We start from the raw sequence: 13,392 nt of genomic DNA, 5'->3' as shown, positions 1-13,392 counted from the left end.
AATCCCAGCTACTCAGGAGGCTGAGGCAGGAGAATGGCTTGAACCCAGGAGGCAGAGGTTGCAGTGAGCCGACATCGCGCCATTGCACTCCAGCCTGGGCGACAAAGCAAGACTCTGTCTCAAAAAAAAAAAAAAGAAAGAAAATAAGATCATAGAAAAACTTCAGTCACTACATAGAAACACACCTTCTTAACAAATGCGATTTTCATTCATTCAGTAAGCATCTATTGTGTGTCAAGCATTTTTGTAAACATTCAGGGTAAAGTAATGAACTAAGCAAAATCCCTTACATCCTAGCAGAGAAGAACAAAATAATAATAAAATAATTGGCATATATTCTATGTTAGGGTGTGATACATTTTATAAAATGTAGGATGGAGTATATAGAGAGTGACACTGGGACAGGATAAATTTTATAGAAGCATAATCTCAATTATTCCATTTTGAAGATTTCCAGCTCTGTAGATCACTAGTGTTTCTTCTACCTCTATTTGGGATAACTATTAATCATTTTTATTTATTTATTTTTCTGAGACGGAGTTTTGCTCTTGTTGCCCAGGCTGGAATGCAATGGAGTAATCTTGGCTCACTGCAACCTCTGCCTCTCAGGTTCAAGCAATTCTCCTGCCTCAGCCTCCCAAGTAGCTGGGATTACAGGCATGCACCACCATGTCTGGCTAATTTTGTATTTTTAGTAGAGACGGGATTTCTGCATGTTGGCCAGGCTGGTCTGGAACTCCCGACCTCAGGTGATCCACCCGCCTCAGGCTCCCAAAGTGCTGGGATTACAGGTGTGAGCCACTGCACCCGGCCCTCAATATGTATTTAAGTAACTTTTTGTCATCATCTCTTTAGTGGTGCTAAGTTGGCGGCATAACAGCATTTTGCTGCTAATTTTGACTGATCACCTAATGTTAACTGTGTCAGGTAAATGATGTAGATGAAAACTATGAAAGAATTTATATGTGGTATTTGTGAATGGCACAGGTTTCAATTATATATATGGTTCAATTATATATGGTTTAGAGAATTCAGTTTGAGAGAATTAGAGAATTCAGTTTGATTTGTAGCTTGATGTCATAAAAGTCTCCCATAGGACAGGCTATTACTCTGAAAACTATTAAGCCTTAAACCCTATATTTCTGATGAAGATCTTAAGAAGGGAGAGTAAATAGGCTAATGCATGCCACATTTGGCTCATGTTTAATGTTTAACCTGATCCCACCTTATGGTGGAATCTCCAGGGATTTGCATGAATATTTGGAGTCTATAATTCCATACCATCAACCTATACTCTGCATTCTCTTCATCTCAAGACATGCTGCTTAAAAAAAAAAAAAAAAAAAAGCCAGGCATGGTGGCTTACACCTTACCAGCATGTTAGGATGCTGAGGCAGGTGCATAGCTTGAGCCTGGGAGTTCGAGACCAGCCTGGGCAACGTGGTGAAACTCTGTCTCTAAAAATAAATAAATATATATATTTTTAAATCAAGACATGCTGCTACATTTCTATAAAATAAAAGCCATCCTCCTCCTGAGGATCCAGAATCAAAACAAAGGATCCAGAATCAAAACAAATGCAGGGCTCAAGTTGCATATCTTCCTTAAAGCTTTTCCTACCTATTCCACAGTGATACACCCCTTTTCTAAATAGCTCCTGCACTTATAGTCTGTGCCACATAATATAATTTTTGTGTAGTGAATGGGCTTTTGGAGCCATACCATCCCTAATGTCTGTTCATACTATACATAGCCCAGTACTGGACATGAAAATAGGCACTGCATGAATTAAGTTGTGCCATTAATGAAACTACATAGCAGTCCATGAGATTGTGCTGACTTTTCAGAGCACTCTGTGATCAGTTTTGTATATCTTTTTGCGTGTGTATACCCCAAAGCAAAATTATCTTTTATCTCTATTGTTGTTTGACTAGAAAATTATCTATGAATAAAAACTTAAATTGCTATCAAGTTTTATTTCTTGTTATATCCTTAATTTATGATAAACACAAAATGTTAGGTAACATTAGACCAGATAAGCATCACTCCTTTTCCACAGTTGGGCAGAGATACATCAAGCAAAATTGTATTTGCTCAGATCCCCAAACTTTTGTTAGCCATAGACTGTTACTGAACTCACAGTAATAAAAATGTGTTGTTACTTGGTGAATGATAAGGCCTAGATCTGGTAGTGCTTTTGTTTGCTCTAAGGTCTATTAATTTAATGTAGCAATCTTTCTTTTCCCTTTTTCTTTTCTAACTTCTACATCAACCTAACTGGCTACCTAAATGTTCATTGAATGACTGTTTTTGCTTTGGGATAGAATCCTCCTTTTTTATTTTTAGGGTGTTAAATTGATATAGTATTGTTTAATAGCTAATAAGATACATTTTGGTCTAAGTTTCTGCCTTTTTATAGCTATTAGGTTACAATAAAAAAAACTTTAGTCATATTTGCCTTTCTCCTTGAAAGCAGGTATGATAGTGACAAGCTGAACCAAATATTTAATTCTGATTTGTGGTAGCAAGTGAACATTTGCTATTACTTGTAGGTTGCTTGGCACTTTTATAGATGGCCTGCTATGACTTCTAGTTTATTTGCTGTGGTTGGTACACAGACATTTCTTCCCTAGCCCTGTACTTAGGTAATTTGGTTCATTATTTCTCAAGTGTGGATAGGATATGCCTGGTTTTGATTTAATTAGTTTTCCCACTGTAGTTTTATAGAAAGACCAGAAGTTTTTCTTTTCCTTTCTTTTTAAAAATTAATGATACACTGCCTGTTTTATCTGGAGGTTGTTGACTCTGCATTTAAGAAACTCTGTAGTGATTAAATTGAGGTAGGTAGCAGTCCACTGGGAAGGAACATGTTCCTAGTGAGTATGGATTACAAAATAGGAATATATTTAATTAAGAAATACTTAATTTTATAGGCATTGTCCTTATTTTCTAGCTCCTGTAATTTAACGTTTTGCATCAAGTTATGTAAATCAATAAATAAATCTCAAAGTTTATCAGCTTAGGAAACCAAATGGTGAATATATAGTTTCTAGGTTTGTTTGTTTGTTTATTTATTTATTTATTTTTGAGACAGAGTCTCACTCTGTTGCCCAGGCTGGAGTGCAGTGGTACGGCACAGTCATGGCTAACTGCAGCCTTGACCTCCAGACTCAAGCAGTCTTCCTACCTCAGCCTCCCAGTAGCTGGGACAACAGACATACGCCACCATGCCTGGCTAATTTTTTGATTATTTGTATAGACAGCGGTCTCACCATGTTGTCCAGGGTGGTCTCAAACTCCTGGGCTCAAGGGATTCTCCCATCTCAGCTTCCTAAAGTGTGTTGGGAGTACAGGTGTGAATTTAAAAAAAAATTTTTTTTTATCAACTCATTACATTTTATAATGAGATCTGAAATCTCCCCACTAAGTTGGTAAGAAAAGGTGTGTTTTTAATATGAAGTGATTATTTAGGGTAATATTCTGTAGCCATCATCTTAGCCTTTATTTGACTTTCTCTCATAGTTGGTATATGAATTCTTCTTGAGATTTTTGGAGAGCCCTGATTTCCAGCCTAGCATTGCAAAACGATACATTGATCAGAAATTCGTACAACAGGTAAGGAACTCTTTTGTCTTAGATTCTCTTATATTCATCTTAGCAATGATTTATTAACTTATGATTAAAATAGTGTAGTCTTTCAAAACTTTAATGGTTTAATTTGACAGCACTTAATATTACTGCCAAACCATTAGAATAAAAGTGAAGTTAGCTCTGAGAGTACAAGAGTATTTTTATCAAGGGTGAGAGTCTAATGAAATCAATCAAATTATCCTATTTAATCCTAAATTATCATAGTTATTTTATAAATACCAGAAAAACAAGCCTTTCTGCAGTATCTGAGAAAATTTGGTATGACCATTCAATCCAAGGGCAAATCTTTGTTTTACGTTTGTAAGTCTTTGAACTTGACATATATTTTAAGCATTGGGACTTTGAAATGACAGGGGAAAAAAGGAGTAGAATCATTGTGAGGAATTTGGGCTTTAGGCTCCTTTCCTAAGTATCAATTACCTTTTCCTTTTTCTTTCCTCTTTGCACCTAAGCATCCCACCACCCAGTTCCTAAACCACAGATAAAATGGAATCATTAAGAACGTAAGGAGGTAGAATTAATTGTGATGCCTTCTTTTTTTTTTATAAACTGCTTATTAGTTGTTATTTTTGGAACCTACATATTCACAATTTCTAAGAATATATTTTTATTTTCAAAACCTTTTCAAAAATTTAAAGGCCTTTTTTTTTTTGAGGGAGTCTTGTTCTGTTGCCCAGACTGGAGCGCAGTGGTGCAACCTCAGCTCACTTCATCCTCCGCCTCCTGGGTTCAAGCGATTCTCCTGCCTCGGCCTCCCAAGTAGCTGGGACTACAGGCACATGCCACCATGCCTGGCTGATTTTTTTTTTTCTATTTCTAGTAGAGACGGGGTTTCACCACATTGGCCAGGCTGGTCTTGAACTCCGGGCCTCAAGGGATCCTCCCGCCTCAGCCTCCTAAAGAGCTAGGATTACAGGTGTGAGCCACTGCACTGGCCAAAGGCCCCTTTTTAACTATATGGAATTGGCTGGCCCCAAAGAAAATTGTGAAATAGACCAAACCTTTCTAGGCCTTTCTAGGCCTGAGTATGCAGGCCTCTTCAGGAATTTGATGCTGAGGCCAGGATTAAAATCATTGCAAGGACCTTTCCTACCCTTCAGACCGCTTTGTATGTGCCCTATGATAAAAATTCTACTAATGTGAGTTTGGTATATTTAGAGCTGATCTTTGGTCATTCGTAACTACCCATGACCTCATATAAAGTATTCTGACCTGTTGCTGTGAAGGATTGATAAATGAAGAACATTGTCAGCCTAAAATATTTCCTTCAACCATTGAAGTAGCTCTTCATAAACTATAAGGAAATATTAGGTGTGTATTAACAGTAACATATACATTTTAATCATGACTAAAAATTACATTAAATGGAGTTGTTATTTTGGTAATTGCAAATGAATGCCTGTTTATTTCCTTGTGCAGCTCTTGTGTGGGATACATTAGGGAGCTCTAGTAATGCCATATGAAATTGTATTTAATACAGTAACAGGTTGAGGGGAACAATTGCCTTAGTGCTTTGTTAGTCTAGAGCTTGAGGTATTTAGACTGCTGTATTATTTTGTGGTGTGAGGGGAGCAAAAAGAAAACTGGTGGGGCAGGATCTATTTTCTACCTTCTACTTTAAATGCCTGAATTATCTGAGAAGCTAGGGCCCAGTAATTGCTTTTAGCAGTTTATATGGCTGTTTTGCTCTTGTTGCCCAGGCTGGAGTGCAGTGGCTGGATCTCGGCTCACTGCAACCTCGGCCTCCCAGGTTCAAGCGATTCTCCTGGATCAGCCTCCCAAGTAGCTGGGACTGCAAATGTGCCGACATGCCTGGCTAATTTTTGTTTGTACTTTTAGTAGAGACAGGGTTTTACTGTGTTGGCCAGGCTGGTATCAAATCCCTGACCTCAAGTGATCCGCCTGCCTTGGCCTCCCAAAGTGCTGGGATTACAGTTGAGAGCCACTTTGCCCGGCTGCCATTTTTAATTAGAACAATTTGATCTGAACTTATTAGGTATATTAACAAAAATTCTCATACTCCATAGATATTTTTTGCTGGAGTCTCATGAGGGCCTTAACAGCCTAGCAAACAAAGAATGGAAACTATAAGTATGGCAGTTGTTTTGGGAGATATAAATATGACTTAAGTCATCCACTCTCGTTTCAGATGCATGTGTTAGCAATTGTATATAATTCAAAACAAAATGGAATAAGAACTTCTGATGAGGTTCAGAGCTTGCTATCTTTATTGTAACTATAAACACGAAAGTTCAGAACATAAAATTCCTTGACAGCTTTACAGATACTTGTACTCTAGAGAGAGTATTTTATATTTTTCTAAGAAAATCCAATGTTTAAAATAGTTTTTTTTTGACAGAAGAAACTAAGTTTCTTTACCATTTTAAATGGAAATTTGAGATTTTGACTTTAACTTTTTCTAAAGTCTCTTCTCTCAGGTTTTGCTGAAAAGTTGTGCAGAATATAGGAGTACACTGATTGGGCCAATTGAGGTATAGGAGAGTGCTGATTGTGGAACTGGTTTAAAATTTTTCAGCTATTTGCTAAGCTGAAAAATCTATGGGCTGGGCATAGTGGCTCACGCCTATAATCCTGGCACTTTGGGACACCGAGGAGGGTAGCTCGCTTGAACTCAGGAGTTTGAGACCAGCCTGGGCAACATGGTGAAACCCTGTCTCTACCAAAAAATATATAAATTAGCTGGGTGTGGTGGCATGTGCATGTAGTCCCAGCTAGTTGGGAGGCTGAGGCAGGAGGATCTTCTGACCCCAGGAGGTCGAGGCTGCAGTGAGTTGTGATTGCATCACTACCCTCCAGTCTAGGCTACAGAGCAAGACTCTGTCTTAAAAGAAAAAAAAAAAATTGGCCTCATCTTTTAGTCCAGTGTTATTTTATATATGATTTCTACTCTATTAGTATGTATCTGCCAATATTTTATCCTAATAACTGAATGTTAATTTTTCAAATGTCTGCATGGTAACTGTCTTGAATTTATTGTAAATTCACAAAAAGAAGTCTTAGTATGTGTACATCTTTCTAGTAAACTAGAAATATACATTTACACATGGATATTTTTAAGACTATTTGATGACTTGCAATCTAAAAACTTAAACGATTTCCTATGTAGTTTTGACGATCAAAAAGCATTAAAAATCCCAAATTTTAACACTCCAAAATTGTGAGCCTCTTTACTATTCAAGAGTAGGATTGAATTTTAAAATCAGTGGGAAGGTAAAGAAAAATCCACTTTTTGAAATATTTATATTTATTGTAAATGTCATATTTTGAAGTGAAATAAGTGAGAAGAAATATTTCCTAAGCTTTTCCTCAGCTTCATTACTTAGCAAGAATAAAGTCAGTGTGGTAAGGAAGAACTCTAAAAAATTTTTAAAAGATGTCATGGATAATCTTTAAAATCAAAATTAGAATAAAGCTTTAGCTCGATTATTTTTTAAAAGTAATTTCTCAGATTTCTTTTAAAGCTCCTGGAGCTTTTTGATAGTGAAGATCCCAGAGAACGTGACTTCCTCAAGACTGTTCTGCACCGAATTTATGGGAAATTTCTTGGATTAAGAGCATTCATCAGAAAACAAATTAACAACATTTTCCTCAGGTAAATTAATCATTTATTGTATATTGCACCTTTTCCTCCTGCATATCTTCTTGTATTCAAGTTCTTTTATTTTTATTTGTTTTTTTGAGACAGGGTCTCACTCTGTCATCCAGGCTGGAGTGCAGTGGTGAGAACATAGCTCATTGTAGCCCCCATCTCCCAGACTCAAGCAATCTTCCTCTCTCAGCCTGCCAAGTAGTGAGACTACAGGTGTGCACCACCATGCCTGGCTAATTTTTTTGACTTTTAGTAGAGACAAGGTCTATGTACTGTATGTACATAGTATATATATGTAACATATGTAACATAGTATATATATGTAACATATATATGTAACGTAGTATATATGTAACATACTATGTATGTTGCCCAGGCTGGTCTTGAACTCCTGAACTCAAGCAGTCCTCTTATATGGGGCCTATCATTTGCTTGTAGTCATCCCTCAGTATCTGGGGAGGATCGATTCCAGGGCCCCTGCTAATAGCAAAATCCAAAGTCCCTTATATAAAATGGCATAGTATTTGCATATAACGTCCACACATCCTCCTGTATACTTTATCTCTAGATTACTTACAATACTTAATACAGTGTGAATGCTATGCAAATAGATGTTATTCTATATTTTAAATTTGTATTTATTTTTCAAAAATATTTTTGATCTGTAGTTGGTTGAATGCACAGATAATGAAACCTGCGGATACAGGGCCAAGTGTACTTTATAAATATTAATCTGTTAAGTAGTTGCTTCAGATCAGGAGATTTCATAACAACACCCACATTCAAGGTTTGGTTTGTTTGTTTTAATTAATTGAAGATCTGGCAAAATTTGGTTACTATTCCCACATTGCAACAATTAGAGATGAGTAATATCTGCCTCCTCTAGAGTGAGTATCTTTCTCCAGTTCTCTGTCATCACTTCCTAAGCCCATTTCAAATATCTGCCCTATTATATTTATGTCTCCCTGCTTTAAAGGCAGCCCTAATCTCGGAAAGCTATGCAGCCTATATAGTTAGAGGTTTAAAGAAATTCTGATTAAAAATGGCTTTATTACATATGGGTCTTTTTCTCTTGGATTTCCCTATAATTAGAGGTTTCTTATTTTAAAAAGTATTTCTTTGAGGAAACTTATCTTTCTTATTAATTATTAAGTTGAATATTCCAGGTGAAATGACAATCTGTTATCTTCACATATGGTGAGTTTTGGCAAAGGCATATGTAGTTCAGTAGGAAACAGATCTTCTTTTTAAAGATTGATATGAATTAACTGTTTAGGGCAAAAGAGCTTATAAGACCCAAAACATGCTTATGTGTTTCTAATAGCTGTCCTTTGGATTGATTTCTTCACCCTCCTGCCTGTTTCTCTTAGTTTTCTGAAGTTTGATTTTGATTACATCTGTCTTTATTTTAAATTCAGGTTTATATATGAAACAGAACATTTCAATGGTGTTGCTGAACTTCTTGAAATATTAGGAAGGTAGGTCAGGTTTTTTTGTTCTTTTTAAGAATTAAGTAAGTGAATGTTTTATGTATTAAAATCTTAGCTGGGGTTGGAGAAATTATGTCATATTTTAGAGTTTAAATGTAGAACACATAGTTTCTCAACTGAAGTCTTTTTTTTTTTTTTTGAGACAGAGTTTCGCTCTTGTTGCCCAGGCTGGAGTGAGTGCAATGGCGTGATCTCGGCTCACTGCAACCTCTGCCTCCCGGGTTCAAGCGATTCCCCAGCCTCAGCCTCCTGAATAGCTGGGATTACAGGTGCCTGCCACCACACCCAACGAATTTTTTAATTTTTATTTTTAGTAGCGATGGGGTTTCACCATGTTGGCCAGGCTGGTCTTGAACTCCTGACCTCAGGCAATCCACCCCCCCGGCCTCCCACAGTGCTGGGATTACAGGCGTGAGCCACCATGCCCAGCCTCAGCTGAATTCTTATTACCTTTTGCCATAACACTTCGCCTTCCTTATTCACTACGTATTAGTATTAAGAGAATTTTAGACCCTTCTGTTACTATTTAGACAATGATTTTAGTTTCCTTTATTAATAGCAGAAAACGATTGTGGAGAGAACTACTTCTTACTTTCACATTATCCAACAAAGTAAGAAAAACTACCCATTTACTTCAGAAAATATTGAACGTTCTAACAATACTGTGATACTGACTCTCCTGGAGCTTTGGGGGCAAAAATAAAAGCAACAATGCATAAAGTGACAGGTTTGATAGAAAATGAAGATAGAAATTACTTGGGAATTAATTGACAATCCTAATTTTCTTTTGGAATCATCAAATGACTTAGAGGAACAGACTTCATAGTAATAGTCTTCCTAAAGTAGTTTGAAGATGAGCAGTCATACAACACCAGGATTGAAGCAGAGCACTGTTCCTTATGTACTCATGGATATGACAGCTTTTAGAAACAAAGTAGTAACTACTTAACCCTTCCCCTGCCTTTTTTTCCCTCCAGTATTATCAATGGCTTTGCATTGCCACTGAAAGCAGAACATAAACAATTTCTAATGAAGGTTCTTATTCCTATGCATACTGCAAAAGGATTAGCTTTGTTTCATGCTCAGGTAAGTTTCAGAAACATTTCAGATGAAATGAATATTATTTCAAAGGCAAATATAAAGGCAGAGAAATTGAGAAATACTGAGATGATAGTTTTAAGTATAATTAAGCAATTTGCTTACAAAATTACCCAAAGCAAATTTTTCTTAAAGTATTTAGTTGTTAAGTAAGACCAATTATTTAATTTCTGTATCTACACTTACAATTTAAGTATAAGATACACACTTTCCTCATATTATAGTCCAGGTCTTGACCTAATTATGTGACTTTGAATAAATCCCACGTATCTACAGAATGTTTCTTCCAGCTGCAATAACCTAGACCTAGTTAGAGAGATTTTGGTCTCTTCTATTAATATTTAGAGAATAATATATCAGCATAGGTGTACATGTAGAAACATGCTGAAAAACTAAATTGTTAGCTCTAGTCTTATTTCAGTTAACTTTATAGTCAGAAATTACTACTAAAAATGTTTTTTAAACTTGAAGTTACTTTCAAGGCTAAAAAGTTACACAATTGTGAGTATAGTTTCACGATTGAGGTATTTCACAATTTCATTCACAGTTGTGAGTATATTTTTATATATTGGAATAATTTATCAAAATGAGGTAGTCTAAAAAAATTGGCTAAATATAAAAATCCTACATTATTAAGTGTTATCTCACTAATATTTATAAACTGTCCCTTACCTTTTAGCTAGCATATTGTGTCGTACAGTTCCTGGAGAAAGATACAACACTAACAGAGCCAGTAAGTGTTCTATTTATTTTCATGTTTTTGGTCTGCATTAATAGCATTTCATTGTAGCTTTCGTTTTATAGCCTTTATAGTTATTAAATAGAATAATGTATGTTAAGCTAAAATCATTTAGAAGAAGAAATGTGAGATTAATCTACATTCAAAGAAGGGGTTAGGAGGGGAGAGTTCTCGTGAGTTATATGTCTTGAATAACCGAAATACAGACTACTGTTAATATGTAGTAGTTAAGATGTACGATGATAGGATCAGATGACCACAGTGAAATTTTATATGCATACTGTCTTCACCAATAATCTTTTAAATCTTCATTCACCTTTTGGAATTAAAGCATACTTCGAGGGTCCCAAAACTACTACTCCCTTGAATTTTGTTTTGTTTTTAATAATAGAATTTTTGCCACTAATTAACAATAAACCACTTGATAGGGATAGAAAACATTTCCTTGCTTTTGGTGATTAAGAGATAAGATGTAATCCTGGAATAAAAGTTGTTTATGAACCAGCAAGGCAACTTAGTCTTTGAATTCTACTGTTATTTGCCTCTAGAATGAAAATTCAGGAGAGAGTGAAAACATAATTAGTTATGAAAATTTACAAGAAAAACAAAAGATGAAGTAGCGTGAAACAGAAAAGTATAAAAGCATAGAAAACATTTTAACCTTGGTGAAGTAAGTATTTTGAGAGAATGCTTTCTAGGCATGTTCAATCTAAATATTTACCTAGTATTAGGTTGGTACAAAAGTGATTGTGGCTTTTGCCATTACTTTTAATGGCAAAAACCACAATCACTTTAGCAGCAACCTAATAAATATTTATAAATAGCAAAGGGTTTGAAAAACTAAAATATATATGTATTTTTACTATATTATGAACCTTCTCAGGCTATCCGTAGGGATGCTTGAAAAAATCATATACTTAGTATTCTCCCTTTCACTTGAACTTTGTGTAATGGAACAAAAGACATTTTTCCACTCCTTAATTTTTATTAGTTTTTTCACTTTTAGATTTACAGTCTTTTCTAGAAACAGCTGTAAACAGTTTTTGAAGACAATTCAGGAGATTTAGAAACCATATATTTATACATGAAACCACATAAACCTCTGAAGTTGATTCCCAGGTGTGCAGTGGCTCACGACTGTAATCCCAGCACTTTGGAAGGCTGAGGCAGGCAGATAACTTGAGGCCAGGAGTTTGAGACCAGCCTGGCCAACATGGTGAAACCCTGTCTCTAGTTAAAATACAAAAATTAGCTGGGCATGGTGGCACAGGCCTGTGGTCCCAGCTACTCAGATGGCAAGGGCACAAGAATTGCTTGAATCCAGGAGGCGTAGGTTGCAGTGATCTGAGCTCATACCAGTGCACTCCAGCCTGGGCAACAGAGTGAGACTCTGTCTTAAAAAAAAAAAGAAAAGTAAAACCTTAATACAAATCTATGATAACTCCCATTAGAATTAAGAAAAAGAAAACCCATAATAACACATATTGAAAAGTCATGGTTCATGCTTGGTAAATAGTATACAAATAAAATTTTATTTAATTAATTTGGGGTGGATAAGGAAGACAGGTGATTTATTTTTAAAGAATGGAAGACAGAGGCTGGGCATGGTGGTTCATGCCTGTAATCCCAGCACTTTGGGAGGCTGAGGCAGGCAGATCACCTGAGGTCAGGGGTTCAAGATCAGCCTGATCAACATGGTGAAACCCCATTTCTACTTAAAAAAAAAAAAAAAATTAGCTGGGCGTGGTGGTGTGTGCCTGTAATCCCAGCTACTAGGGAGGCTGAGGCACAAGAATCACTTGAACCCTGGAGGCGGAGGTTGCAGTGAGCCGAGATGACACCAAAAAAAACCCAAAAACTTGAGGATTAGGGAGAGGGATGATGGCCAGTTATTCAGCTTTTATCTGGTTTGGCTGAGTTGGGTTAATGAAAATAGGAGCAGGATGAGGAGAGAGAGTAAGATAAATACCCAGGTTAAGAAAGGAAAATATTTTCCAACTCATAAAGATCTCTCAATATAGAGATCTTGCAATTTCTAACATAGGCCATTCCAGCACCAAAATAACGGCCATATTATTTGGGTTTAAGCCTTAATACTATTTCTGGAAAGCAGGCATTCCTATCAAAACTTTCTACAAATTGTAAGTAGCTCAGAGCTTTTGTTAGTTTATTACTCAAGCCTGTAATCCCAGCACTTTGGGAGGCTGAGGCAGGCAGATCACCTGAGATCAGGAGTTCAAGACCAGCCTGGCCAACATGATGAAACCCCGTCCCTACTAAAAATACAAAAATTAGCTGGGCGTGATGGCGGGCACCTGTAATCCCAGCTACTTGGGAGACAGGCAGAATTGCTTGAGGCAGGAGAATGGTTTGAACCCAGGAGGGCAGAGGTTGCAGTGAGCCGAGATCACAGCACTGCACTCCAGCCTGGGCAACAGAGTGAGACTCTGTCTAAAAAAAAAAAAGTGCAGAGTGAAAGAGTTAACTAAATATTTATTACAGCTAAGTTTCCATGTAAAGAGGAAAAAAATGAAGAGTCGGCATGACTTTCAAAACTTTTTTTTTTGGCAGTGTAAACCTTTCCTTCCACTCAAAGCTGCATTTTTATAAAACAAGCAAAACAAAACAAAACACCGTTCTTATTCCCAGAAAATCTAACTTGAGCCCCAAAATAATTTTTTTCTTTTTCTTTTTTATTTTATTTTATTTTATTTATTTTATTTTATATTTTATTTTATTTTTTTTTTGAGACAGAGACTCACTCTGTTGCCCAGGCTGGAGTGCAGTCAGTGGCACCATCTCGG

General features: G+C 36.4%; 1 protein-coding gene across 2 annotated transcripts in view; it reads left to right on the top strand.

The window, feature by feature from the left end:
• PPP2R5A (protein phosphatase 2 regulatory subunit B'alpha) overlaps positions 1-13,392 on the top strand; it is a 73,158-nt gene that overhangs the window by 49,468 nt on the left and 10,298 nt on the right. For both annotated transcript variants that reach the window (XM_019030351.4, XM_019030354.4), the window contains exons 4-8: positions 3,523-3,615; positions 7,134-7,264; positions 8,680-8,739; positions 9,729-9,837; positions 10,529-10,582. In XM_019030351.4, the coding sequence (XP_018885896.1) occupies positions 3,523-3,615; positions 7,134-7,264; positions 8,680-8,739; positions 9,729-9,837; positions 10,529-10,582 (447 nt within the window). The remainder of the gene's footprint in view (positions 1-3,522; positions 3,616-7,133; positions 7,265-8,679; positions 8,740-9,728; positions 9,838-10,528; positions 10,583-13,392) is intronic.

Source organism: Gorilla gorilla, chromosome 1, assembly GCF_029281585.2.
Source record: "Gorilla gorilla gorilla isolate KB3781 chromosome 1, NHGRI_mGorGor1-v2.1_pri, whole genome shotgun sequence".
NCBI lineage: Eukaryota > Metazoa > Chordata > Mammalia > Primates > Hominidae > Gorilla > Gorilla gorilla.
The sequence above is the reverse complement of the archived record's forward strand: the minus strand, read 5'-3'. Positions and strand labels throughout refer to the sequence as shown.